Here is a 23,191-nt window from a genome sequence, read left to right as displayed (position 1 = left end):
GACAGAATGAGTGATCCAAAGAATTTATATAATTTGAACACCCAAACTTCTTCATTCCATGAAAGAACTGCCTACATCTATGAATTGTAGTTAATACCAATTTATTGAAACTCTGAGAAGGCTAGGAATTTTCAGTGAACTTTATTCAGTGCGTACAGTTAACAACTGTTAATGTAAATATACAAATTACTTCTAGAAATCCCAGGCAAGATTCAGAACAATAATTTAAGTAATGCTTTTTACTCTGCAGCTGGACTTTTTTAACTCATGCACCCTCGATATCCTTCTTGCACAAAACAGACACAAGCATGAGCTCTTGGTAAATAAGTGAGAGGAAAAATGCTGCCACTTAGTTTTCTGCATTTAAGACTCAGTTCCAAAACTCCAGATACCTTTGTATGTTTTACTTCTGAATCCTGCCTCAATATATGCCAGCTGCTGCATTTAGGTTATTTCAAATGCGCTTTTTGAAACTGGAATTGAGAAAGGGAAACTGCTGAATTACAAAAAGACAAAAACTTTTTTCATTTAAGCCTCAGAAAATGTTACACTGCAATATTTATTACATTGTAACAAACATACAATGTTCTACATAGACACAAACAGCTTAAATGCAGAGAACACTCCTCAGAAATGAAAGCATAGAACTGTGTTAAAGCCCTTTTAGATAAACAGAATGGCAGTTAGAATTAATACTCAGCTCCAAACAAACTACAGAGCAAACACTACTTAAAAATGGTAGACCTAATTGAGTCTGGATGGTTCCCTTTACAGACCTAATGCAATGATTAACTATGCATCTGGTAGCATGTCAAGTCCTTTTTGTGTGCCTATCTGATAGTGAAGTGAAAGGGCATGGACAGTGTCCAGTCCCAGCAAGCAAATCATTTGGAAGCAGTCATAGCCATAGATCAAAGATTTTTCACTCTATCCAGAGTCTATTTAAACACACCAACCCAGCCCCTTGTTGCAGACAAAACCAGTTAGAAAATAAGAAAGACTCCTTGGGATACAAAGATAATAAAGGAAGATAGAAGTAGAAAATGAAGAAAAGAAACAGACTGGCAGAACCTTGATTTCCATAGGCCAAGACAGCTGGTTTACATCCTAGTTTTATTTCAGATGGTTAAAGAAAAGGAACAATTTCCATCTCTTAGATCACCAAATATTATTTCAATTAAGCTATGCAGATGGCTTCTATACATTATTTGAGCCAATGCAGTTTCCCCTTTCCAGCAGTGGTAGATGGTGCCTTGAACTATTTTACACACGAATTTTACCTAATTAATAAGAAAATTAAAAGAGAGCAGCATATTAATATGGAGAAGTTATTCTGAAATAAGATATGCACAGCAAGATAGAAAATAGGATTAGCTATGATTTGATTCTCTCATTAGAAGTAGCAACAAAACTCCTGTGATGGTTTTAAAAGTCGTAGTTTACTACTTTTATGTCAACATAGTACTTTCAAAGGATAAAAATTCAAAACTATGAAGTACAGTGCACACAAAAGTAGATGGTCCTAACTGTGCATTTAATTTGAATGAGGGAACAGTGAGAAGACTGCTCAAACGGGAATTTCTTTTAAATGAAATACAAATTGCATGCTTTTTCTATCAGTTTGTTTTTCCAAAGTCAAAACAAAAATCAGTCTTAAAATACAGGGAGGAGAGACAGAGAGAGAGACTCAATATGTTCTGTGCTGGTCACCAGTGCTATTGAGAAGATTGAGCCCCCTCTGTTCCCTCCTCTCACTACACATTTTCCCTTTATAGGTTGCCCTCACAGAAATTCTCTGATAGGTTATAAGCAGTACAGTGGCTGGTGAGGAGAAGAGGATTTCATGCTGCTATATGTTGTACTTGAAAAAGTACTTTTTAAAGCATAAGCTTATAAACGAGGAGCTTTTGCTTCTGGACCTAGAAATAGACATTTTAAAAGAGTGTAACTTAGACAATTTTAGGTTAACTTATACATATGTTTTGTCTTGACAAGGCTTCATGGAGATTTTGATCTCTAAAATAACTGTCTAACCAGTAAAACCACACAGGCTATTGTTTGTTGGCACCATTATGCATATGCACAGAGATGGCAACATCTAAGGCAATAAACAGAGCAATCACCTGCAGCTACTGACAAAAAAAAAGTCAAAAGTCTGCAAATTAAACTTTTTTTCATTTCCAAAATTTTGATTTTGCTTATAACATCTTTGTATTTTTCATATTTTTAAAAGATGTGCTGATTCAGCCTCACAGCATTTTTAAGAACCAGACATAATCTCTGCAGCCCATCCCATATTTCTCAAGAAAATAAGTGTTAATGCATTCAATTGGAGGTGAAGCTGAGAAAATCCTGGCATGTTACACGCTCTCACTTCTTGAAAGTGACATTTTTAATATAATTAATCAGTTATTATTAATAAAGACCAGCCAACACACATTAATTTGGTTATTTCTAGTGGATGAAACAGCATGCACCCACCCCAACTGCATCCAAACAAAAGGCCCCCAAGACGTTTTAACAAGAACAAAATTTTACAAAAGCACTAGAATTGTTCCTTTTGGATATGTCTGATTTTCCATGATTGGAAACTTATTAAAATAAACTTACAAAACAGTATTTAGCATTCAAACCAGTCTCCTGCTAAAAGAAGTCACCATTAGTCACCATGAGAAAAGAGAAGATTCCACCTTTAATACAAAGTTCAAAGCGTTAGAGAAAGTCCCTCAGCAGCAGATTGCTTATGGTTAAACACCAGATTACAAACATACTCACATTTTAAGGCCAAACAGGAAAGCAGAAATAAGCTACTTAAAGGAGTAGCTGAAACCAACCCCTTTCCCACTGAAGAAACGAAAGCCAGGGGAGACTCAGAAACATGTACACATTCTTTAATTGCCATACCACTCAATCTTCACAGGATAAAAAAGGTACAACATTTATACAACACTTTAGACTGATGAGATACATTAATGATATTTGTAAAAATTAAATCATCCTTTCTCCTTCGGTGTGTGCCATCAACTAACTTCATACACACAGACCTTAGAACAGATCAGCAGATACTAAAACCAAGCACGACTCCCAAAAAGAGGAACGCACAGTACACCATCAAGTGCAAAAGGAATTTTATCCCTCAAACCCAGTGCAGTTTTGGCTGTAACTATTAGCCCATTTCTGCTATGGAGAAACATAACGTGCATTACTGAATCATTTCTTTTCAAATCCATACATTCCCTGCAGCAGTTCAAGCTTCATCAGCAGTGCAGGAATGTAAGAAAATGACAGGCAAAGGGCACTAGCTCTTTTCCCATACAGTTCTTCTATAAATGGAAGCAGAGTCCTACAAAGCACTTAAAGCTGAGAATGTTGGAAGACTGATCTCCAGGAAAAAATAACACAATGCTAGGTTCCAGAAGCAGATTAATTATTCCATTTTCTGCACAACTGTTTCCATTAAATAAAAGGACAGAGAGGAGACCAACTACTAGAAAATAATGGAATGCTAGCTGGGTCTCATCAGCAAAGCTGCCATGAACAAAGCATATACAAACACATACATTTTTCATATGCTATTCTTAAAAATACTTCTCAGCCCTTTTGGGAGCACCTGCTCCTGAATTCACTTTTCCCTCTGCATCTCAGCAAGGGAGAGAAAAAGGACAGGCTTGGCAGAAATCTTTCAAGAGCCCTAAGTCACTTTGATTAAAATTCGATTTACCTTAAAAATGATACCTTATATCAGTAGTACGTTATAGAAACTTTAAAATACACCAGTCATAATTAAAATACTCTGAAATATTTAACGTTGATAAGCTGGTTAGGCAATCAAATGAAAGTATGCTATATCATAACACAGCAAGAAACTTGCATGCTTATTGCTAGAAGTCTGAGCTGTTTTCCAGCTTTCTTCTTTTGTTGTTTTAGCGGTTAACATAAATACATAGTGTTCTCTTGAAGGAAAAAAAAAAAAAAACAAAACCAAAAACCGTCTAATGGCAGCCCTTCGCTGCTTCTTTTTTGCCATCCTGAGTGTGAAGAAAATACCGTGGCACATCCCTTGCCTGCACGGCTGGATTTACACCCGCCGGAGCTCCCTGCCATACGAGCGGGAGGGGGCAGGAGGAGCCAAGGCAAGAGCAAACACTGCACACCGCGTCCCCTTCCCAGTATCTTTTAACAGAAGCCCTCGCTAACAAAACACTATAGCTCCAGGCAGCGGCATGCTGATGTTGGCACTGCTTAAACCAAACAAACACGATGTTTAACAGTCAAATAAAATGTCCCGCAGCCTCCCTAATGAATTTGTCAAGGACCATCAGATCACCCCCGCCCCTGCCTCATTAACTCAAGTATGATGAGACGGATTATAACGAGAGAATACAGATCAATCGGTCTGAAGACTTCAAGTGGCTTTTAGCCCTGAGAGTTTCCCTCTCTGCAGCACACACACGCACACGGTCTTTTTTAATGGAATACAGTATCTCCTGCTGCTGGAGGGGATGCCACTTCGTTTTATACACCATCAAGGAGCTGCTGATGGACTTCTACACTAACATACATAAAAGCAGAGGTGACAAGGGCTCTTCAATTATAGCCTCCTCGGATCCTGTTCCCCCTTCAATTATTCATCCCTGAGAGAGCAAATTCCGCCACAGATGAAGCTGGTCTTAATGCAGTGCGGCCACAAACACCCAGACACAGGAGAGAAGGGTTTCACGTGCATTATTTGCTGGAAGTGTTTAAGTTTATTGCTCAAATGATGTTTCTAATTAGCGTTCGGGCAATAAATTAAAGTCAGCTTTTGTTTAGCTGATTTATTATTTACTACGGCTTCAACCTCAGGCAGGAAAATTGGTAATGAATTGTTTTAAATCTGAACACTGCTAACGCTACATAATTAGGCACCTTTTCAGAGGGGTGGGAAGGGAATCGCCTCCTGCTTTTACCCTAAAAAAATAGGGAACGCGTGTGCCCCCGCCTTTGCCTGGGCCGCCTGAAGGTTCCGGCAGTTTCCTCCGCGCCCAGGACACGGTAACACCTAGGCTCGGCACTCTCTGCGGGAAGCGAGACCCCGCGGAGCCCGCCTGCCCACCTCTGCTCGGAGGGCGGGTGTGCAGAGCCCTCGCCGGAGCGGAGAGCGGTGCCAGCCCGGCAGCGAGTGTGCCCCGTGCCGCCTCGGGAGTTCCGACGGCGGCGTGTGAAATGGACCCCCAGCCCTAACTAACTCTTTCCTTTGCCGGAGGGCAGCGGGAGGCGAGGTGTGGGACCCTGGCTGCTCCGCCGGGCCAGCCGAGCCGCGCAAGCGAAGCGCAGCGATGCCCGCCCGCCCCTACGGAGCCTCCGAGCGCCCCGGGCGGGTGCGGCCGCGGCGAGGGGGCAGCTCCGCCGGCACTTACCCGCGCCCCGGGACGGAGAGTCCCGCTCCAGCCTGCGCAGCCCCGGGACACCCAGGGACCGTGCGAGCAGCGGCACCAGCGCCCTGGCGAGCCATGGACTCCGCTCTCGTGGGAGCCTGCCCTCTCTCCCCCACCCCTCGGAAGCTGCTCGCCTCGAGCCTTCCCTAGGTTCGTCTCCCTCCCGGCGGGGCCGGGCCCGGCGGGGACACCTGACACCGCCGCCAGCACCGGGCACCGCGGGCCGCCGGGCCGGCCCCCACATCCCCGGGCGTAGTGTGCCCCGGCGGCAGGCAGGGAAGCAGGCAGGGAAGCAAGGAGCCGATCCTCTCATCGCGGAGGACGGAGCCGCACCGGCGCCGGGCACGTCCGTACTTACTACTTCCAGCGGTACGGTCGGCACCAGACATGTTTCTAATTTAAAGGCACACAGAAAACAGACGGCGGTATTTTCTTTATTAAAATCAGCCAGCTGCAGTGAAAGGAGGAGAGCCCAAGGAACCGAGCCCAAACGCTGCGAGCGGGTTACCGGCAGGCTCTGCACGGAGGAGAGCACCGCGTCCCCGCACGGCCCCGCTCCCGGCGGGGCGCCCGGGCGGCCGCAGCCGCCCCGCACCGCGGGACTGCACGGCCCAGCGGAGGGCAAAGCACCTACGCAGCCTTGCTCTCTTGCTACGAGACTGGAGGTGCGGAAATTGCTCTCCCTTCCATCCCAAGTTCCCGCAGGAGAAGAGGATCTGTCTGCTCTGCAGCAGGTACCGCCCCGGGAATCCCTCCGACCCGACACCACGGAGCTACGGCTTTATGTCCGAACTATTCCATACTCTTAATACAAACTTGCATAAAATATCGTTTCCCTTCTAATAACTCAATCCTGCGCTTTAGGAGGATGAGAATAACTTTATGGCACAAAATTTATCTAAATTAAGGTGACTGGGAGCAGTAAAACAAAGTGTGTGCCACGCTACTCCGGTGACGGTCTCACTTTCACTGCTGCAGCCCGGCATTAAGCGAAATAAGATTTATGCCTGCGGGGAAGCTCCGGTCCGCCTCTCCCCTTTCTCCGCACACACCGGCACTGCCGCCGGGCCCCCTCGCAGCGAGCGGGAGGGAGCAGCGAGCTCACGTCGCCCTTCACCGGCCGCCACGGCGAAGTTATAGCGATTTTGGGGGTTTTCTCCCCCCTCACACACCGCGCCGGGTGGCGGGACGCTCCGAGCCTCCCTCGCGGCTGCCCCGCTGCCCATCCCGGCTCCGAGCCCCGCCGCGCAGCGGACGCGGGGCCGGGGGCGGGAGCGCAGGCGCGTGTGCGCGCGCCGGGTACCGCCATTGGCCGCGGCGCTGACAGCTCGGCGGCGATTGGCGGCGCGGCCCCGCCCCGCGCCCGCGCGCGGCCCCATTCATAAACTACAGGGCCCGGCGGCAGCGCCGCGAGAGGGACGAGGGCACACGGCGCTGCAGGAGCGGAGCGAGAGGCGCGGACACCGGGAGCCTCGGCGCGCACTTCCAGGGGTGGGGAGGGGGAGGAGAAGCCATCCCGGGCACGGCAGCTACGCCCTCTTCCCGCTCAGGATAAAACACAGTCTGTGCAAAGAAAACAAACAAACAAACAAAAAAACCAACAACTCCTCTCCATACAGTCTCTCTCACAACAATCTATGTAGGACCTGCAGGACGGGAATGAGAGATCACAGACCAAGTGCACCCGTCTGCGCGTAAAGATAGAGACAGCCACAGAGCCGGGTTCAGCCAACGCCTCCAGCAGGAAAAGGGAAATCAACAACACCCCCTGACAGTCTGAGAGCGGCAGCCAAACGCATGCACATCTCTGGCGGTGCCACGGACTGAAAGAGAGAGAGAGAGGCAGACAGACAGACAGACACAGAGTTCACTCTTCCGCTGAGGGCATTGCTCGCATTCTTCTCCTCCTCTCGTACCGTGTGCGGTTTTAAACTTCGCCGCCGACCGGCTTTTCTGCGGGGACCTTCTGCGAGTCCTGGGAAAGTTTGTTTGCTGTTTTGGGGTTTTTTTTCCATGAACTATTGAAACGGCATTTTTGTCGCTGCGCGGGGGGGTGGGCGCCTGAGCGCAGAGGCAGCCCAGACTTCCCTGCCCCCATCGCCATCCAAAACTTTGCGCTCCGGGAGCCCGCGGGGACTGCCCGCCGCTCCGGCACCGGCTCCAGCATCACCAGCACCGCCGCCGCCGCCCAGCCCGCACCGTCCCGCTCCTCCTCGTCGCCGGGGCAGCGCTGGGCTTCGCTCCTTTGTGCTTCGCCGCCCTCCCCGATTTCTTTAATTTCTCTCACTGGCGCGCCGCTGCCGCCTTCTTCCCGGAGGCGGTGGGGGTCTGCGATTTGGCTGGTGCCCTCCGCAAAGCTGCAGCCACCGCTAAAGCATTGGATCCCTCAACGTACTGCGAGAGCCCGGTGTACAGCCCGGACCTGTGCCCCAACATGATCGCCGCGCAGGCCAAGCTGGTCTACCAGCTCAACAAATACTACACGGAGCGCTGCCAGGCGCGCAAGGCGGCCATCGCAAAGACCATCCGGGAGGTGTGCAAGGTCGTGTCGGACGTGCTGAAGGAGGTGGAGGTGCAGGAACCGCGCTTCATCAGCTCCCTAAGCGAGATCGACGCCCGCTACGAGGGGCTGGAGGTGATCTCGCCCACCGAGTTCGAGGTGGTGCTCTACCTCAACCAGATGGGCGTCTTCAACTTCGTGGACGACGGCTCCCTGCCGGGCTGCGCCGTGCTCAAGCTGAGCGACGGCCGCAAGCGCAGCATGTCCCTCTGGGTGGAGTTCATCACCGCCTCGGGCTACCTGTCCGCCCGCAAGATCCGCTCCCGATTCCAGACGCTGGTGGCCCAGGCCGTGGACAAGTGCAGCTACCGAGACGTGGTGAAGATGATCGCGGACACCAGCGAGGTGAAGCTCCGCATCCGGGAGCGGTACGTGGTGCAGATCACGCCCGCCTTCAAGTGCACCGGGATCTGGCCGCGCAGCGCGGCGCAGTGGCCCATGCCCCACATCCCCTGGCCCGGCCCCAACCGGGTGGCGGAGGTGAAGGCGGAGGGCTTCAACCTGCTCTCCAAGGAGTGCTACTCGCTGACGGGCAAGCAGAGCTCGGCCGAGAGCGACGCGTGGGTGCTGCAGTTCGGCGAGGCCGAGAACCGGCTGCTGATGGGCGGCTGCCGGAACAAGTGCCTGTCGGTGCTGAAGACGCTCCGCGACCGGCACCTGGAGCTGCCCGGGCAGCCCCTCAACAACTACCACATGAAGACGCTGCTGCTGTACGAGTGCGAGAAGCACCCGCGGGAGACCGACTGGGATGAGGCGTGCCTGGGCGACCGGCTGAACGGCATCCTCCTGCAGCTCATCTCCTGCCTGCAGTGCCGGCGCTGCCCCCACTACTTCCTGCCCAACCTAGACCTCTTTCAGGGCAAACCCCACTCGGCCCTGGAAAGCGCTGCCAAACAGACCTGGAGGCTAGCCAGAGAAATCCTCACCAATCCCAAAAGCCTCGACAAGCTATAGGGTTAACACCCCCGCGCACAAAAACTCGCCCTCCGTAAACAACAACAGCGCCTAAAAAACTTTTTATTTAACGCGAACGACGACGGAAAGAGGCGGCGAAAGACACGCGCCCCCGCCACCCCCCACCCACCTGCAGTTCGGCCTTTAAAAACTTGCCGACGGTTTTCCCGGCATAAACTCTCACCGCCTTGTACGGAAGAAGGGAAGAGCCTCTCTCCTCCTGTCCTCCAATGTGAATTTTTAAAAGATCACAAAAAGAAGCGATCGGACTTTTGCAACTTCAAAACGAAACCCGAAAGGTACATTTTCCAATCCATGTATAGTCCTTTTCTTATGCTCTCTTGTTTGCCTGAATGTTGTCACCAAGTGAAAAAATTATTTAACTATATGTACAAATCTCCCTTTAAAAAAGTTTTACTGATGTTAAATGTATTTCAGTGCCAAGGTCAGATTATGTGCCCCACAACTGACTTGTTGCAAATAGTAATAAAAATATTACTTTAACTTTACGTTGACTTTTTGTGAATGGTTCTTAAATTCAGGCAAGTAGATTCTTTCTGAAGGATTTTTTTTTTAAATAATCTAAACTACGAGATGTAAATATAGGCTAAACACAACACCTAGTCCAAGCCTTAGCTCAGCATATTGGCTGATGTTTTCTAAACCTCCTTCTAGTTTCCATTAAAAAGAAAAAGTGCATCCAAGAAAAAAAATTTTATATATTCTGTAGTTCAGCATGAGACAACATCTGCTATATTTCTATTACTCTAAGGTTCTGTTCTAAATCTTGGAATATATGGAGCATCGCACAGGAGCTCGCTACAGTTTAGTCAGAATTACAGCATGCCTTTTCCTACCCTACAGTCGTTTTTTTCCTTTTATTTTTTTTCCTTATGGCATCCCTTGCTTTTATTTTCTCCAGTAAATCTCGAGCGCTGCATTTTGTTTTAAAAACCCATTGCTGTTTGCTTTCGCTTCCCAGAGCGAACACGCTATCCATTTGACTTTGACACGAAGGAAGTATAGATCTACCCTGAATAATTAATGCGATTTAGAGCAACCGGTCGATATTTTTTTTAAACAAACATTTGTTTTTGCCCAGATTTTTAAATACAGCATAAAATCGCACTGCAGATTAGTCAGACGGAGAGATAAGCAGGAGCCCGTCAGGAAACCACCCGATCCTACACCAGCACCCGGGCGCTCTCTGCCGATCTCCTTCCCCCTCTCCCAAAGCGAAGCTCTGCCTGATTCCCCGTAGCTATTTCCGCTTTAAGCTTGCTCGGGACGACTGAGAAATACTGGCAGGATTTTTATCGGGAACGCATTCGTAAGATTTTAAAACGTTAGCGTTACCCGCTGAAGCTGCCCGAAAGATTGCAGCGCCAGCTCGGAGCATTTCGAGCAACTTTTCGTATCCTTTCGTAGGCAGGGGGGAGGTAAAAAAAGAACTCAAGTTCTTGCCCCAAAAGACTATTTTCGTTTCTTTTTGGACGGAGACGGAAAGAAATAACCATTATAACTTGAGCTGCTTTTGCCTTTAAGTTTAAAAACGAAATCCTCGATGGCGGCAGCAGCCGGGGCGATGGAACGGGGTGCGCGGCGCACCCTGCCCGGCGGAGCGGGCACAGCCCGGCCCCGGCCCCGCCGCGCCGTCCGCAGCCCCTCCATCCTCGGCTGAGCTCCACAAGTCTTTTGTGGAGCCATCTGAGCGCTTCCCACAGCGCTGGATCCCGGAGCAGCCGGCAGAACGGGCTCAGCCCGCGGGGCTACCCTTTCCTTCCCAAAACAGCCCGGAGCCGCGTATAAACTCTGATCATATCTCTGTCGATGCTATCGCTACCTAAGGCAGGTTTTACTTCAGGAACTTGTCACAATATTTTCTTTTCAGTAGTTTAGACAAATATACAGGGATCTTAAATTTATCTAACAGATGAAGCCTCATTAATTAAGCAGGTTTGCTGAGTTTACAGCGGATTAGTTGTTGAGGGTTTTGTTTTTTTTCCAAGGGACATTTTCTACAGCAGCTAGCCACCGCTATCAAGGTACATTGACTTCGGCACAGGGTGGGGCAGGGAGGCGTTAATGCTTGAAAAGATGCTGTTTTAAGATTACTTAGTCTTTAAAATAAAATTATTCCGATCTGATTTTTAGCTTCCCCCCACCCCTGAGACATTATAAAAAGTCGATTTTTTAATTTTAAGATCTCCAGTTAAAGTAACATCGCAAGCAGAATGTAAGAGGTGCAGCCAGTATTTCATGTAACCAACCTCTCCTGTTATAAGAACTCTAAGAAAATCTCTTAGATAAAGAGTAAACCATAATACCTGCTCACAGTTAAGAAAGCAACCTCTAACAAATACTGGGAAGCAGGAGAAAAGGAGGTTAACTATATGTGTCAGTGTTCCCACAAAACAAGTAACAAGAATGGTAAGAATTAACAACTGTACTCAAAGACCCTACGTGCTGAACATGAAAACCAAAAATGCAGAATAATGCAGATCTGTAAGACTTTTCTTATGCTAATACAATACAAAGCAAAACATTTTAGATGGAAAATGCAATATAGGAATATATCAAACTAGTTTTAATTTCAAATTTATATTCTTTTCATCATTAAATGGTGTTTTTTAGTTATATGTGGAGGGATTAGTGAAACATAATAGAAGAAGTAAGCATATAAAAATTTTAACCACTATCTCATACTTAAAATAATTTCTAATATATTTCAAAAATCATTCAGGATCAAAAGAAAAGTTAAATCTCATTTATGATATCACATAAAATCACAATTCTAGTTAATTGCTTATACTAAAATCTAGCTCTAACAATTTGAGGGCAGTGCTTTTCAAAATAAATTTTTTGCCTGACAGTATTTGATAATTCCAGCTTTCAGATCCACCGATGCTATTTTTAATACCGACAAGACCAATTTACTCAATAGGAACAAAGAACTAAACCGGTGCTTAACACACAAGGTATTCTCTCCACAGACAAGCAGAAAACCACTACTTCTTTGAGCAGTACTCTTCCCAAAGAAATTATTACCCAGTTTAACATTAGGTAGGTATTCAAAAAAACAAGAGCCATGAGTATGCTTGTGAGACTATATACCAGTTGTGTCCTACTTTTGAAATCTTGCTGTAACACTGCAGAAAATATTCAAGTGCAACATTATTAAGCAAATTGCACTATATGCTCCCTTTGAAATTGTCTTTTTATTAAAGGTTACTAGTTTTAACCAAAACACAAGTAATCAAGCAACTCAGAGCAAATAAAGTTTGTGGAAATTACCAAGTCAGCTCAGAAACATCTTTTAGAACAGCAATTATGTTTTATGCTTAGGCACAATAAATAATAACAGGCCCTGTAAAATGTGTTATAGAGTAATATGACAGGAGCACTGCAAACTTAGTAGTGTGGGAAGTTCAGTGCTGTTTTACACTTATATTTGCTAAAATCAGGAAAGTAAAACAAAGTATTTGGGCTAAAAGCCTCGCTGAACTTCCCCATATTCACACAGCCCTGTGATTCAAGATGTCTTTATTTCAGACATATCTCCCTAGAGCTTTATTTGCAGCAATCTAATTAACATTCAAGTAGGGTCAAATTATGGGAGAGGGAGAAAAAGGAGCAGGAAAGGAGGTGTCACCTATGTGAAGTTCAGCAACATATATGGTCAGTGGCAAAGTTATTAAAGCAGAAACACTGTCGCCCAATAGAGGTAAAGGAAGTCAAGTGAAGAATTAAAGGTCTTGGGTAATTTGTCATCATCTCTCAGACCTCAGGGTCAATGATCTCTTACCTTTGGGTCGATTTTCTTAAAACTAGGATCTTCTTCATCCACCTCAAAGTAGAGCTCAGAAACAGTGATGGAGAGGGTGCCCTTCACTACCACGGACGGTGCCACAAGCTGAGCTGGTGTGCTGAGGGACACTGGACCTGCCAAAGCAGGAAAACACCAACAGTGTTCAAACTGAAAAGAATGCGAGTACAAATTATTTGCTTTTCAGGCCAAGGACATTAAAATAAAGCAAAGATCACCGCTCTTCCTTAAAGAGCAAACCCCTTTTTGTCCCAGAAAAGAACATATGTAACAGATTTGCAGTGTCTCTGTGCTGCCGAACACTGAAGCAGCTTCAATTGCAAACTGCTGCATACATTACAGAGCTGGCTTTAGCATGGCAGCCTTCAGCTTTTACTCAGACGTGTTTTCTGTCCAAGAAAGTCCAAGAGTTGCACATGTTCTGTTACATGAAACATAGAAAGTGCACATATGAACTTGAAATCTTACTCTTTGATGTGTTCTTTAGTTGCTGGGAAGTTTTGATAGCATTTCACAAAGATGAACCAAGTAGTCAAGGCTCAAAGTTGTCTAACTGCAAAGTGCTCCCTCATGAATTCTGGATATCTACTGTTAAGGTTGCACAATATTACAGAGCCCAAAGTAAAATGTTTTAAAGATGCTTTTGATTCCATGTTAAATATTGTCCAAGCACTCCATGCAGTGTTAGTGTAGCTTGGGGACTGTGGGAGTAAACAGCTGGAGGGTTGGTTTCCAACTGAATGAATTTTTATTGGAATAATCACTTCTCCACAGGGCTTATCACGGCGACAAATCAGACTACTACTGAAAACAGTAGGTTCAGCATTATATAAACTAACACATACAGAAAGAAAACAGGTTAGGTTTGTCATCCAGCTGATTAAGAGGCAAGGAAATGAAGTTACATTGCTGCAGTATTATCTGACTTTTGTAAAACAGTGGAAGATATTAAAGTGACATAAACAATTTTGTTTTAATAAAGCATCTATAAATGAGGTACACACGTTCAGGTAATCAACGTGAGAATAACTGACAAAAAATTCAGATGAATTGTCATTTCCATCGATTGTTAGGAGGGTGATGGTCCTTAATCTCGCATCAATCTCAATGTGTGCCACTAGGACAAAAGAAGAGATGCTCTGCTGAGATCAGAGCAGCTTTGCCCTCTATTCCCAATGTACAAATACATTGTGTCTGCAGATGGGCATGAGATAGCTGCGGAACTGCCATGATTTCCCAAAGCTCACCCACACAAATGGATGAAATAAGCAGCTATGTGTTCTTTTGCTGTCTCCCTTTGCCCCCTGTACATTAGCATGTAATCCAGAGGAGAAATAACATTTTTTCAATCACTCGCAGACATTCAATTACAGGGCAGGCAGACAGATGCAGAAGCTGGGGCAGCCCAGGTCCTGTAGAAGACCCCTGACAATTTCCACTTCATTTCTAACCCACACCACTTTATTAGTGAGGATTACTTCTTAATCCTATTGCCATTGTCAAGATTACATAATTAAACTCCCCTTTCACCTCTATTACAGTATGAATGTATTACTCAAACCAATGAATGAATAATAGAAGGAAACATGGAAAAGGCTGTTGAGAAGGAAGCTCATAGTAGAAAGGGAAAAATGAAAGATTCATATATTCAAAATAAAGATTCAATAGAGAAATTCCTTTGTATCATTCTCCCATGATTTTACTTTACTCTTCCTATGCAGGTTTTCTTTTTCCTTATGCTGCATTTTTAACTTTGCGCTTTTTTTTTTTTTTTTTTCATGAAAAAGAGTGGAATGCAGTTCAGGGATAAGCAAAATGCCAATAAATAATCATTTCCAGCATTTTCAGTGAATTATCATATGCATGATCCATATCAATGTAAGATTATACTACCAGCTTCTCAGGGAACCAGAATTACCGAATAAACGATGTTTTTTTCTAAATTAAGTGTACATGGAATGCCAGATGAGAAGCAAAAGAACACAGAGAAGTTTGCATTTTCCCTGTAAAACCCATGTTCCTCAAATAGCAATTGAGACACTTTAACTCCCAGTCTTTGAACCACTGGTTATGCCGGCTTTACATTTTGAGCTGTACAGAAATGGACCCACTCCTCTGAGATTGCAACATCAGCAAAGGCTGCATTTGATTATGTAAAATTAATTAAGTTGAATGATTTGAAGTACTATTTCTTCAGAAAAAAAAATAAAAAAAAAAACAAAAACAAACAAACAAACAAACAAAAAGGCTTAATGAGACCATGGTCTATGGAGAAAGAACTTCAGTGGAGGAATTGAAGTGAAGGGGTTTAAAGGAGTTAAACACAGTGAGTAAAATCCTTTACATGCAAGTAAATAACAAGTATGTAAAATTTTATAGACTTAGGAAAAAAATTAAAGGTCTCCAAAGCCCTAAATTATAGACAGCTTGCCTAATTGTCCACTAGGCCTAATGATTTGAGTGGAACAAGGTCGAGAAAACAAAAGAAGCCCTTTTCAAGGTAGAGCTATATAAGGAAGCCTTCCTTTTCTATAAGGAAGGTTTTCTAGAATAGACATCTACTGCAAAAGCAAAAAAGGCTGAGAAAGAAAACGCACAACTCTCCTCAAATAAACCTTCAGTATCTGAGGTGAACAGAAAATAATCTTAATGAAGCAGTTACGGGAAGTGTGTTAATTATCAGCGTGTATCCCAAACCATGATTCACTGCAGAGATGGGGAGATCAGAACTTCAACAGTAAAAAAGCTGAGGAGAAAATTAGATAGGTGATGTTACCTGTCAAGTTCTCCACTTCTCTTTCCTCCATGAATGACATGATATCGTCATCACCTTCCAAGAGAATCTCACTTTCTGAGTTCTGGTTTCCTAAAACTTGACTCTTGATGGACTGCTTCCCTTTGACAAGTATATCCTCCTCGGGAGCTGAAATGAGACAAGGTGCTGTCTGTCAGGTCTCAGTGACAAAGGAATGTAATTTTATTTTTTTTAAATGTAAGTCCAGGAAGAAAACTGCTTAGGGACTAGCTGTGGGAAGTACCTGTCTTAATCCTCTAATGTTAGGACACATCTAGTTTTAATCCTATTAAGCCTGCTCAAAATTATCCAGTGCTCTCCACAGTGTTCAACTCTATTTTGAGTGTTACTACAGAGGGGAAGAGGATAGAGCAGACTCCCTTTCCCTGCAGCCTTCCTTGGGAAGTGGAGCCGGAGAAGGGTCCCAGCTGCCCGGTGTGTCACCCTGAACCCAAGCTGCAGCCAAGGACACGGGACCGCCGCAGCGACAGCCCCGAGCACGGTGCTGGGAACGGGAGGCGCAGGACGGGGCCAGGAGCGGCGGGACCAGCGCAGGAGGCGGCCCGGGCCCTCAGTCCCCCGGCACCGGGGCTGCTCCTGCCGCGTCCCGCCGGGACGGCCTGGCAGCGGGGACAAGGCGGAGCGGCGCTGGAGCTGCCGCCCCTCATCCTTCCCGCTCCCGTTGGCGGCAAGCCGAGCTCGTGAGGCAGAGAAACCCGCACCCCTCCATGCCAGGGCGTGAGGGGGCGAATCTGCCCCGGGATGGCGGCTGGCACCTGCTCCCAGGGGGCACGGCCACCCGCCACCCCGGCCTCCCACGGGGCATTTCTGGGCTCACGATGGGATTTTCGGGATGGAAGGGAAGTGGCCAAGCACGCTTGGAGCCATGTTCCGCCCCGCACACGGTCACCGGGCCGGTGAATGTGTCCCCGCCGTGCCCGGGCAGTGACATTCCCGTCCCGCACGGCCTCGGGAGCGCTCCCATCGCCTTCCGGCACTGCCGCCACGAAATCTGCTTTATTTAAATCACCGGCTCAAAGCAGCAACGGAAAAAGGAAAAAAAAATTAAAAGGGGAGCAAAAATAAATAAATAAATACATAAATAAGGGAAAGAAAGGTAATGACTCCCTCTACACCTACGTTTAGCTGTGGTAATGCCAAAACACAACGGTGTGTGTGTCCAGGTTTTGTTGTTGTTGTTGTCGTCTTGGGTTTTTTAAGTTGAAAATAAAAACACTGTTTCTTAAAAGATACACTGAGAACACCCGTGGCACAGCTGTGTTTGAAAAACATTCACCAAACACATAAGGACCAACTAAGTTCAACACGCTGGTGGCTGCTTGCTCTGATTGCTGCCACACTTCAGCTGAAGTTGTACGGGCTCCCTCTGAAAATATGCTAATCTGCAAACATTTACAGAAGGCAGCGACTCCCTGGTGTCAATATATAAAGTTTAAATTGTTAAAGAAAATACATGCACATAAATTGCAAATAATAAAACTTTTCAGTTCAGTGAAAAAGTAAAAATGAAATCCACTCACCAGAATGGGAAAAAAAAAAACACCACAAAAAAACAAAAAAAACCACCAAAACAAACCAAAAACACAAACACCCAACACCCCCCCACCCCACCCCCCCCAAGTATAAAAACTCTATCACAACAGCAACAAACTCCAAATGACCTAATACTGGTTTCAGTTTAGGCCTTGACCTTACAAAAAAACCCAAACAACAACAAAAAGCAAACACAAACTTCCACCTCAAACCAACCAACCAAAAACCAAAATGAAAGGGAATGTAAGTCACCATACAAAATAAAATGCAATTTATACATGAACCTTTTGCCCTAGAAACAGCTGTTGCTTGTAAGAAAGCCTTAAAAAAATTACTGCAAAGCTTTAACTGCATTGTACAAACACAAATTTTCCTTTCTTGCAAAATATGCTCATGTAAATAATGATAACTCAGATTGTGGAGATGTTCAATGTGAGTTGAAAAACCTTCTTGTCAAGGAAAATATGCGGCTGATATTTAGGAAGGTTTTCCTGTAATTAACTCCCCCTTGAGGATTTTCAGTTAGCAGCAGTAAAATTACCATCAGTGTACTAACACACACCACATGCACTCCTAGTCATTGCCCTACAAGAACTCTCTTGAAGATCAAAAAAAGTAAAATAGAACAAAACCACCTCAAGATGAAGTCCATGATAATAAATTATTTTCTTTTTTTTCTTTCTTTTTGGTCTTTTTTTTTTTTTTTCTTTTAATGCAGGCAAACTATATTTGTTGTTTGAAAAACCTCATCTGCACGGTACATACCTGCCATTTTTTTGCTTCCTGTACTAGAATCAGTATTATACTGAAGATGCTAATTTCAAGCTAGCTCTCTACGTATTCTTATTTAAGACTGAATTGAGAGCCAAGATCAAAGGTTAATACTTTTATACTTAACACAACTTGTCTAAAATGTCACCATGTCCTTCAGTCTTTAAGAAACAAAAATAAAAAAAAATCAGTACAGCAGCTTCCAAACCAAAGATGACTGGAAAACAGAAATATTGCCCTATCTGTTTCACTTACTCAGGTTTTAATTATTTCCCCAACTACTGATATTCTGCTGATTCAAAACCATACATCCTATGTATGTGCCTTTTTTTAATAGAAGATTTTGGACACTGAATTATTTTAGTCCATTTTTGCAAACTTTTGTCATCTCTGCATATGATGTTAGCTACCAATATTTCCTGACATGCATGAAACACATGTTAAAGTTAAATACAGCATAAACATGGGCACTGGACGATGCCTGTCTACACACCTGCAGACCAGCAAGTGGAAGGCAATGAGACATCATACTCTAAACCAGAAAGTGCTTTTTCTGTACTGATGTAAATAAAGCAAATCTGCCTTTCTTGTACTGACATGCATAAAGCACTACATCTGCAACCAACACTTTCATGCTTACATGTGTATGTGCACAGAACAGAATATATTCCACATGGATGCACCTATTCTTCTGTAGATAAATGCACTGTTGTAGGGAGGCCATGGTCTAGTTCTCTTTATAAATTTACTGGTTAGAGAGATGTATGATAGAGCATGACATCACACAACAAACTCCAATCCCACATAAGCACAGAGTTCAATTATACCGGATTTCATACTTCAGGTCACAAACCCTGCTCTATCTTCTCTAAACATTCTACCAGGCCTGCTTATGTTGGTGTGACCAGATCCTCTGGCTCCAACCATGCACCTCTAAGCATCAACTCCCACACACCTTTCCAAGATCAAGATCTCCAGGCATGGCCTATGTATTGCTCTGAACACAGTCTATTAGCACACAATTTAATTTTCTTTTTTTTTTTTTTTCTTTTTTTTTTCTTTTTTTTTAACTGGTAATTATACCAGGAAAAGCAACTCAAGGAAAAGGTGCATTAAAAACCCCCCCTTACTATGAATTTATTTATTTTTTTTTACAAAGGGCTCCCAAAAGCTTCCTCCTACTCTCCTTATTTCTTTAAAAACGTAACAGTGGAAAAACCAATCACTTTCAAACCAAATTTTTAAAACATTATCCTTAAGACTTCTTTTTCATCCTTCTAGCTGAGGCAAAGCAAACTAACGAGTCGACTGCAGTACTGGAGATGATCACCTGCTGGTCCCTTGCAGCCACAAAGTCCTGAACTCCATCTATTGCCTTGATGGAAATGTTACTGACTGTTTTAATCCCCCATCCTAAAATTTTTAACAAACATCAATTAGAAACCCCAATAAATCACTTGTTAAAAAGCTTGATAAAGTATTTCTAGCAGCTAAAGATTCCCTCACAAATACTGCATTTTGAGGTCAATTTCAAAATACCAATAGGTTTTCTCTTTTTTTTTTCCTCCACATGTATACAAGAAATTTTGGTTCCATTTCTACACAGTAGGTGACAGGAAGAATAGAAAAGAGTTAACTCCTTACATCCCAAATTTTCTACCACAGCACCCTCACCTCTCCTCCCTTTCCCCACAGCACACCATTAGATTGACTTTTATAAATAGCCAGTTTGGAAGGATCCTTTTTTTTCCCCTTTTCCCTTTGAAAAATTACCTAAAGCCTTTTTTTCCCAAGCAAGTTAATGTGAACTTGGGAATGGCAATTAAATTGTCAGAATTAAAAAATTTGTTTTTAACTAGAAGGTAGCCAGAAGTATAGTCATGGGGCTGGTATTGATTGTCTGAACAGAGAACATTAGTCTTCAGGTATTTATTCTGCCACCTCTGCACCAGAGGTTCTCCTTCAAATCAAATCAATCCTTGGAAAAGATTGGTTTTTGCTCCTAAGACACATAACTGGGCTGCAACACAGCTGATTGTTGTTGTTCTCTCAAGGTTTTTCTGAACAATATCTAGGCTTCCAATTGTTTCTGAATCATTTTCACAGCTGCAAATTGGGATGATTCTTAAACTGTGAGTTCTCTGGGGTGGAGAATACATCTGGTTGTATTTGAAAGACACCAAGCAGTTGATAATGTGTATCTTCTAATGAAAGTGAGCTAAAATCCATGTTATCAAGCGTGGTTACTGCTTGTACTGTTCCATTATTTATGCGTTATTTTCCCCTGCCTCCCTTTCAGCAAAATCCCTTATGTCCAATTTCAGATTTTGGTCTGTGATGTTTTGAAAAAACTTAAACAGGCAGTAGGGAACCTTTTATACATTACCTAAAAATGCTCTTAATTCAGAGGCATGTAAAATTAATTGAAATGGAATAATTAATGATAAATTATTGGTAAGAAATCATAACATACTGGGGAAAATACTCTGTAAATCCTAGGGATATCTACATCATGCAAGTCTGGTTCCAAGAAATCTGAGAACAATTGGAATTTCTGATATGAAATTTGTTAATATTAGAAGTTTATAAACACAATTCAGAAAGAAATGGATCAAGTGGCCACTCCAGTTGATCTTTTTGACAACAGCACCTTCTAAAACTCAAGGAAAAAAAATACTCAAAACAAACTAAAAACAACACAAAAAACAAAAAAAGCCAAATCCAAAATGAAACAATAAAAATCCCAACTTCTTTGCACTCCTATACATTCTATATGGTTTCTAGTCGAACTTGAATTTGTACTTTGGTCATTTGTTTTACACCTTGCCAGTGGAAGTTCTTGGAAAAAGACAGTTGCATGCGTACACACACTCAGGCAGGTAACAACTATAATTTCAGAAATCACATTAAATAATGACTTTGGGTAAACCAAAATATTCACTGGATAAAGAAACAGAAGGACAACAGATAACAAAGGCAGTATGAAAATTCAGAATAAAACAACATCAGGAAATTAAACAAAATAGAAGACTGTTAAGGATGTTAAAATCTGAAGAGAAAGGCAGACAGAAAACAATTTGGTCTGTTTAAATGACGAGATTTAGTTACCAGCTGTGCTTATTAGCTACTTCTGAAATAGGGCTACTTTTATTTATTCTTCCTTTATATTGACAAAAATTGTTCTCCTGTCAATTACAAACTGATTATAAGCCACAGCCCTTGAAATACAGCATGGATTAGTAAAAATATCAATTAGTATGAAATATGAATAATTGCATTACTGTGTCTTTACTTGTGGAAGAATTAGTTACACAAATTTAAATGGTTGCATTAAATATTTTTCAGTAAGAATAAAGGTATTTTTTAAATTTTGATAAACAGCATAAAGATTAAATATGAAAATACAACTAGAATACATCAAACTGTGATAAGATCTATTTAACTTAAAATACACATAATATTAAAGGGGGGCGGGGGGGAAGAAGTTGTTGCTCATCCGTGGAGTATTAAACAGAAAAGACCTTAGTGCTCTGAAGTCCATGGTATAAGAACAACATGTAGTATCAAGAACAACAACCCCAAAGCAAAAGGTGGGTTAATTAATTCTACATCTTGCTCTTCTTTCTATAGTCAAAGATGTAGGGCTCTACAAACATTGCTTTCAGATCACTTTATTGACTATTCTCTGTATGGTCATTTATTTCGGAGAACTGATGTCACATTTGGCACTATATCAGCTGACATATTGTAGACATTTTCTCCCAGAAATGGCTCTTTAAGGCTGAGTGCAAGAGGTTAAGATGCCTGACAGAAACCAACTTTATGACAGTGATGTTCTTCTACATTCATACAATGCTCTTAACAATCTAAAATCAGCATAAAATCTATCCCCACACACAATTTGTGTGGTCATACATATGCACATATGTATGTAGTAATTCACAAGCTAAAAAACAGAAGCAAAAAAAAAAAAAAAAAAACCCAAAAAAAACCCCATAACAAAAAAACTTCCAAATTTAAATTATTTGCTCCATGACTTGTGCCTTCAAGGTGAAGGGTACTCAGCTTTAATTATAAGCTAATTATTTTTAAGTACAAGACTTTCCTACCTTATTAGTGTACCCTCAGTAGATAGCAAAGACACAAAATTCTGTACTAAACCCCAAAGTTCATTTGCTTTGGGTGTGGTTTTGTTTGCTTGTTTATATTTTGATTTACTATAGAATTCTCAAACTGACTATTGTATTCATTTGGTAAATACATTCCCCTCTAGAATGGACATAGCACCTTGTGTCTGACTGATCCCAGGTTATGAAACAAGAAGTAATAACTGCAAAAAAAAGCAATCTCCTTTTTTTAAAATCACCAGGTAGAAATGTTCATTACCATTCTGCTGCTTGAAACACTTTGCACATCAGCATTTGCTACTCTTTATTCCATATGAAATTTTTGCAGAAAAACTTGAGGACTTAAGCAAAGGTACAGTTTAGCTTATAGAAGCGCTATTTCTCTTTTAATATACCTGTAACAATAGGCAGATATATGCTAACTGAAATAACTGGTGTGGATTTTGAACCAGAAAAATTCTTCTTCTGCAGTTACTAAAGTATAAACAGATAATTTAGACGGAAGTCTGTCCCGGGATTAATGGCAAAATTGCATCCACTTTTCTTCTGTCTAGTTGGGGCTGTGCTGTAATTGTTGTATGCAAGGTATGCACAACGTGCCAGCCCAGCTGAGATGGAAAGAAGAGGCTGAGCAAACACCAGTGCTGCTGCTGTGAGGGAACGGCCAGGTTATCTCTGTACGGAAAACACGCCTGAAATGCAAAGCCAAGAGCCTTTGCTTTGGGACCATTTGCTAGCATCCTACAAGGAAGAACATCCAGCCTTTCCCACCACATCCTGTAACCTGCTGCTGGTGGCAGGAGGAAGATTTTACACTGACCATGTTCTCCGGCTGCCCTGAGTGTCGCTTCAGGATGTGTCGATCCGAGGGGGTTACGCACAAATCGTCGCCGGCGCCGCAAGTCATCTTCCCAGTAGTCGAGGCGCCAGAACTCATGAGGACGACTACAATGAAACAGAGGAGCCACATATGTTAGCAATTATCAACCAGCATGGTAGCGCTGAATTTCTGCATAAAGCTCTCCTTGTTTGCGCTGCTTTCACCTTTTTTTTCCTAACCTCCCCCCCTTTCTGCAATCTTTTACTTAGGTATGTCCTTGAAAATAACAATATCACCTTCCAGTCTAAGGAACTCCTTTCCCTTTTTTCTTGGAAGGTGAAATGAGCACTAAATACATCATTTTGAAA

General features: G+C 43.4%; 2 protein-coding genes across 6 annotated transcripts in view; one reads left to right on the top strand and one right to left on the bottom strand.

Annotated features, from left to right (window-relative positions):
* Nucleotides 1–23,191, bottom strand: part of LRBA (LPS responsive beige-like anchor protein) — a 367,896-nt gene that overhangs the window by 154,895 nt on the left and 189,810 nt on the right. For all 5 annotated transcript variants that reach the window (XM_033513748.1, XM_015624023.2, XM_015624025.2 and 2 more), the window contains 3 exons: nt 22,824–22,948; nt 15,534–15,680; nt 12,737–12,873 (listed from right to left, as the gene is read on the bottom strand). In XM_033513748.1, coding sequence (XP_033369639.1) covers nt 12,737–12,873; nt 15,534–15,680; nt 22,824–22,948 — 409 coding nt within the window. The remainder of the gene's footprint in view (nt 1–12,736; nt 12,874–15,533; nt 15,681–22,823; nt 22,949–23,191) is intronic.
* MAB21L2 (mab-21 like 2) lies at nt 6,774–9,440 on the top strand. Its single transcript, XM_015624030.3, has one exon. The coding sequence runs from the start codon at nt 7,852–7,854 to the stop codon at nt 8,929–8,931; it is 1,080 nt and encodes a 359-aa protein (XP_015479516.1). The 5' UTR covers nt 6,774–7,851; the 3' UTR covers nt 8,932–9,440.

The sequence above is a fragment of the Parus major genome, chromosome 4 (genome assembly GCF_001522545.3).
Source record: "Parus major isolate Abel chromosome 4, Parus_major1.1, whole genome shotgun sequence".
In the NCBI taxonomy this organism is placed as follows: Eukaryota; Metazoa; Chordata; class Aves; order Passeriformes; family Paridae; genus Parus; species Parus major.
Note: the sequence above shows the minus strand (reverse complement) of the source record. Positions and strands in the feature narration are given on the sequence as shown.

Bases quoted from the DNA above. Each gene is read 5' to 3' on its own strand.
- MAB21L2 (XM_015624030.3), top strand. From the start codon at position 7,852: ATGATCGCCGCGCAGGCCAAGCTGGTCTACCAGCTCAACAAATACTAC.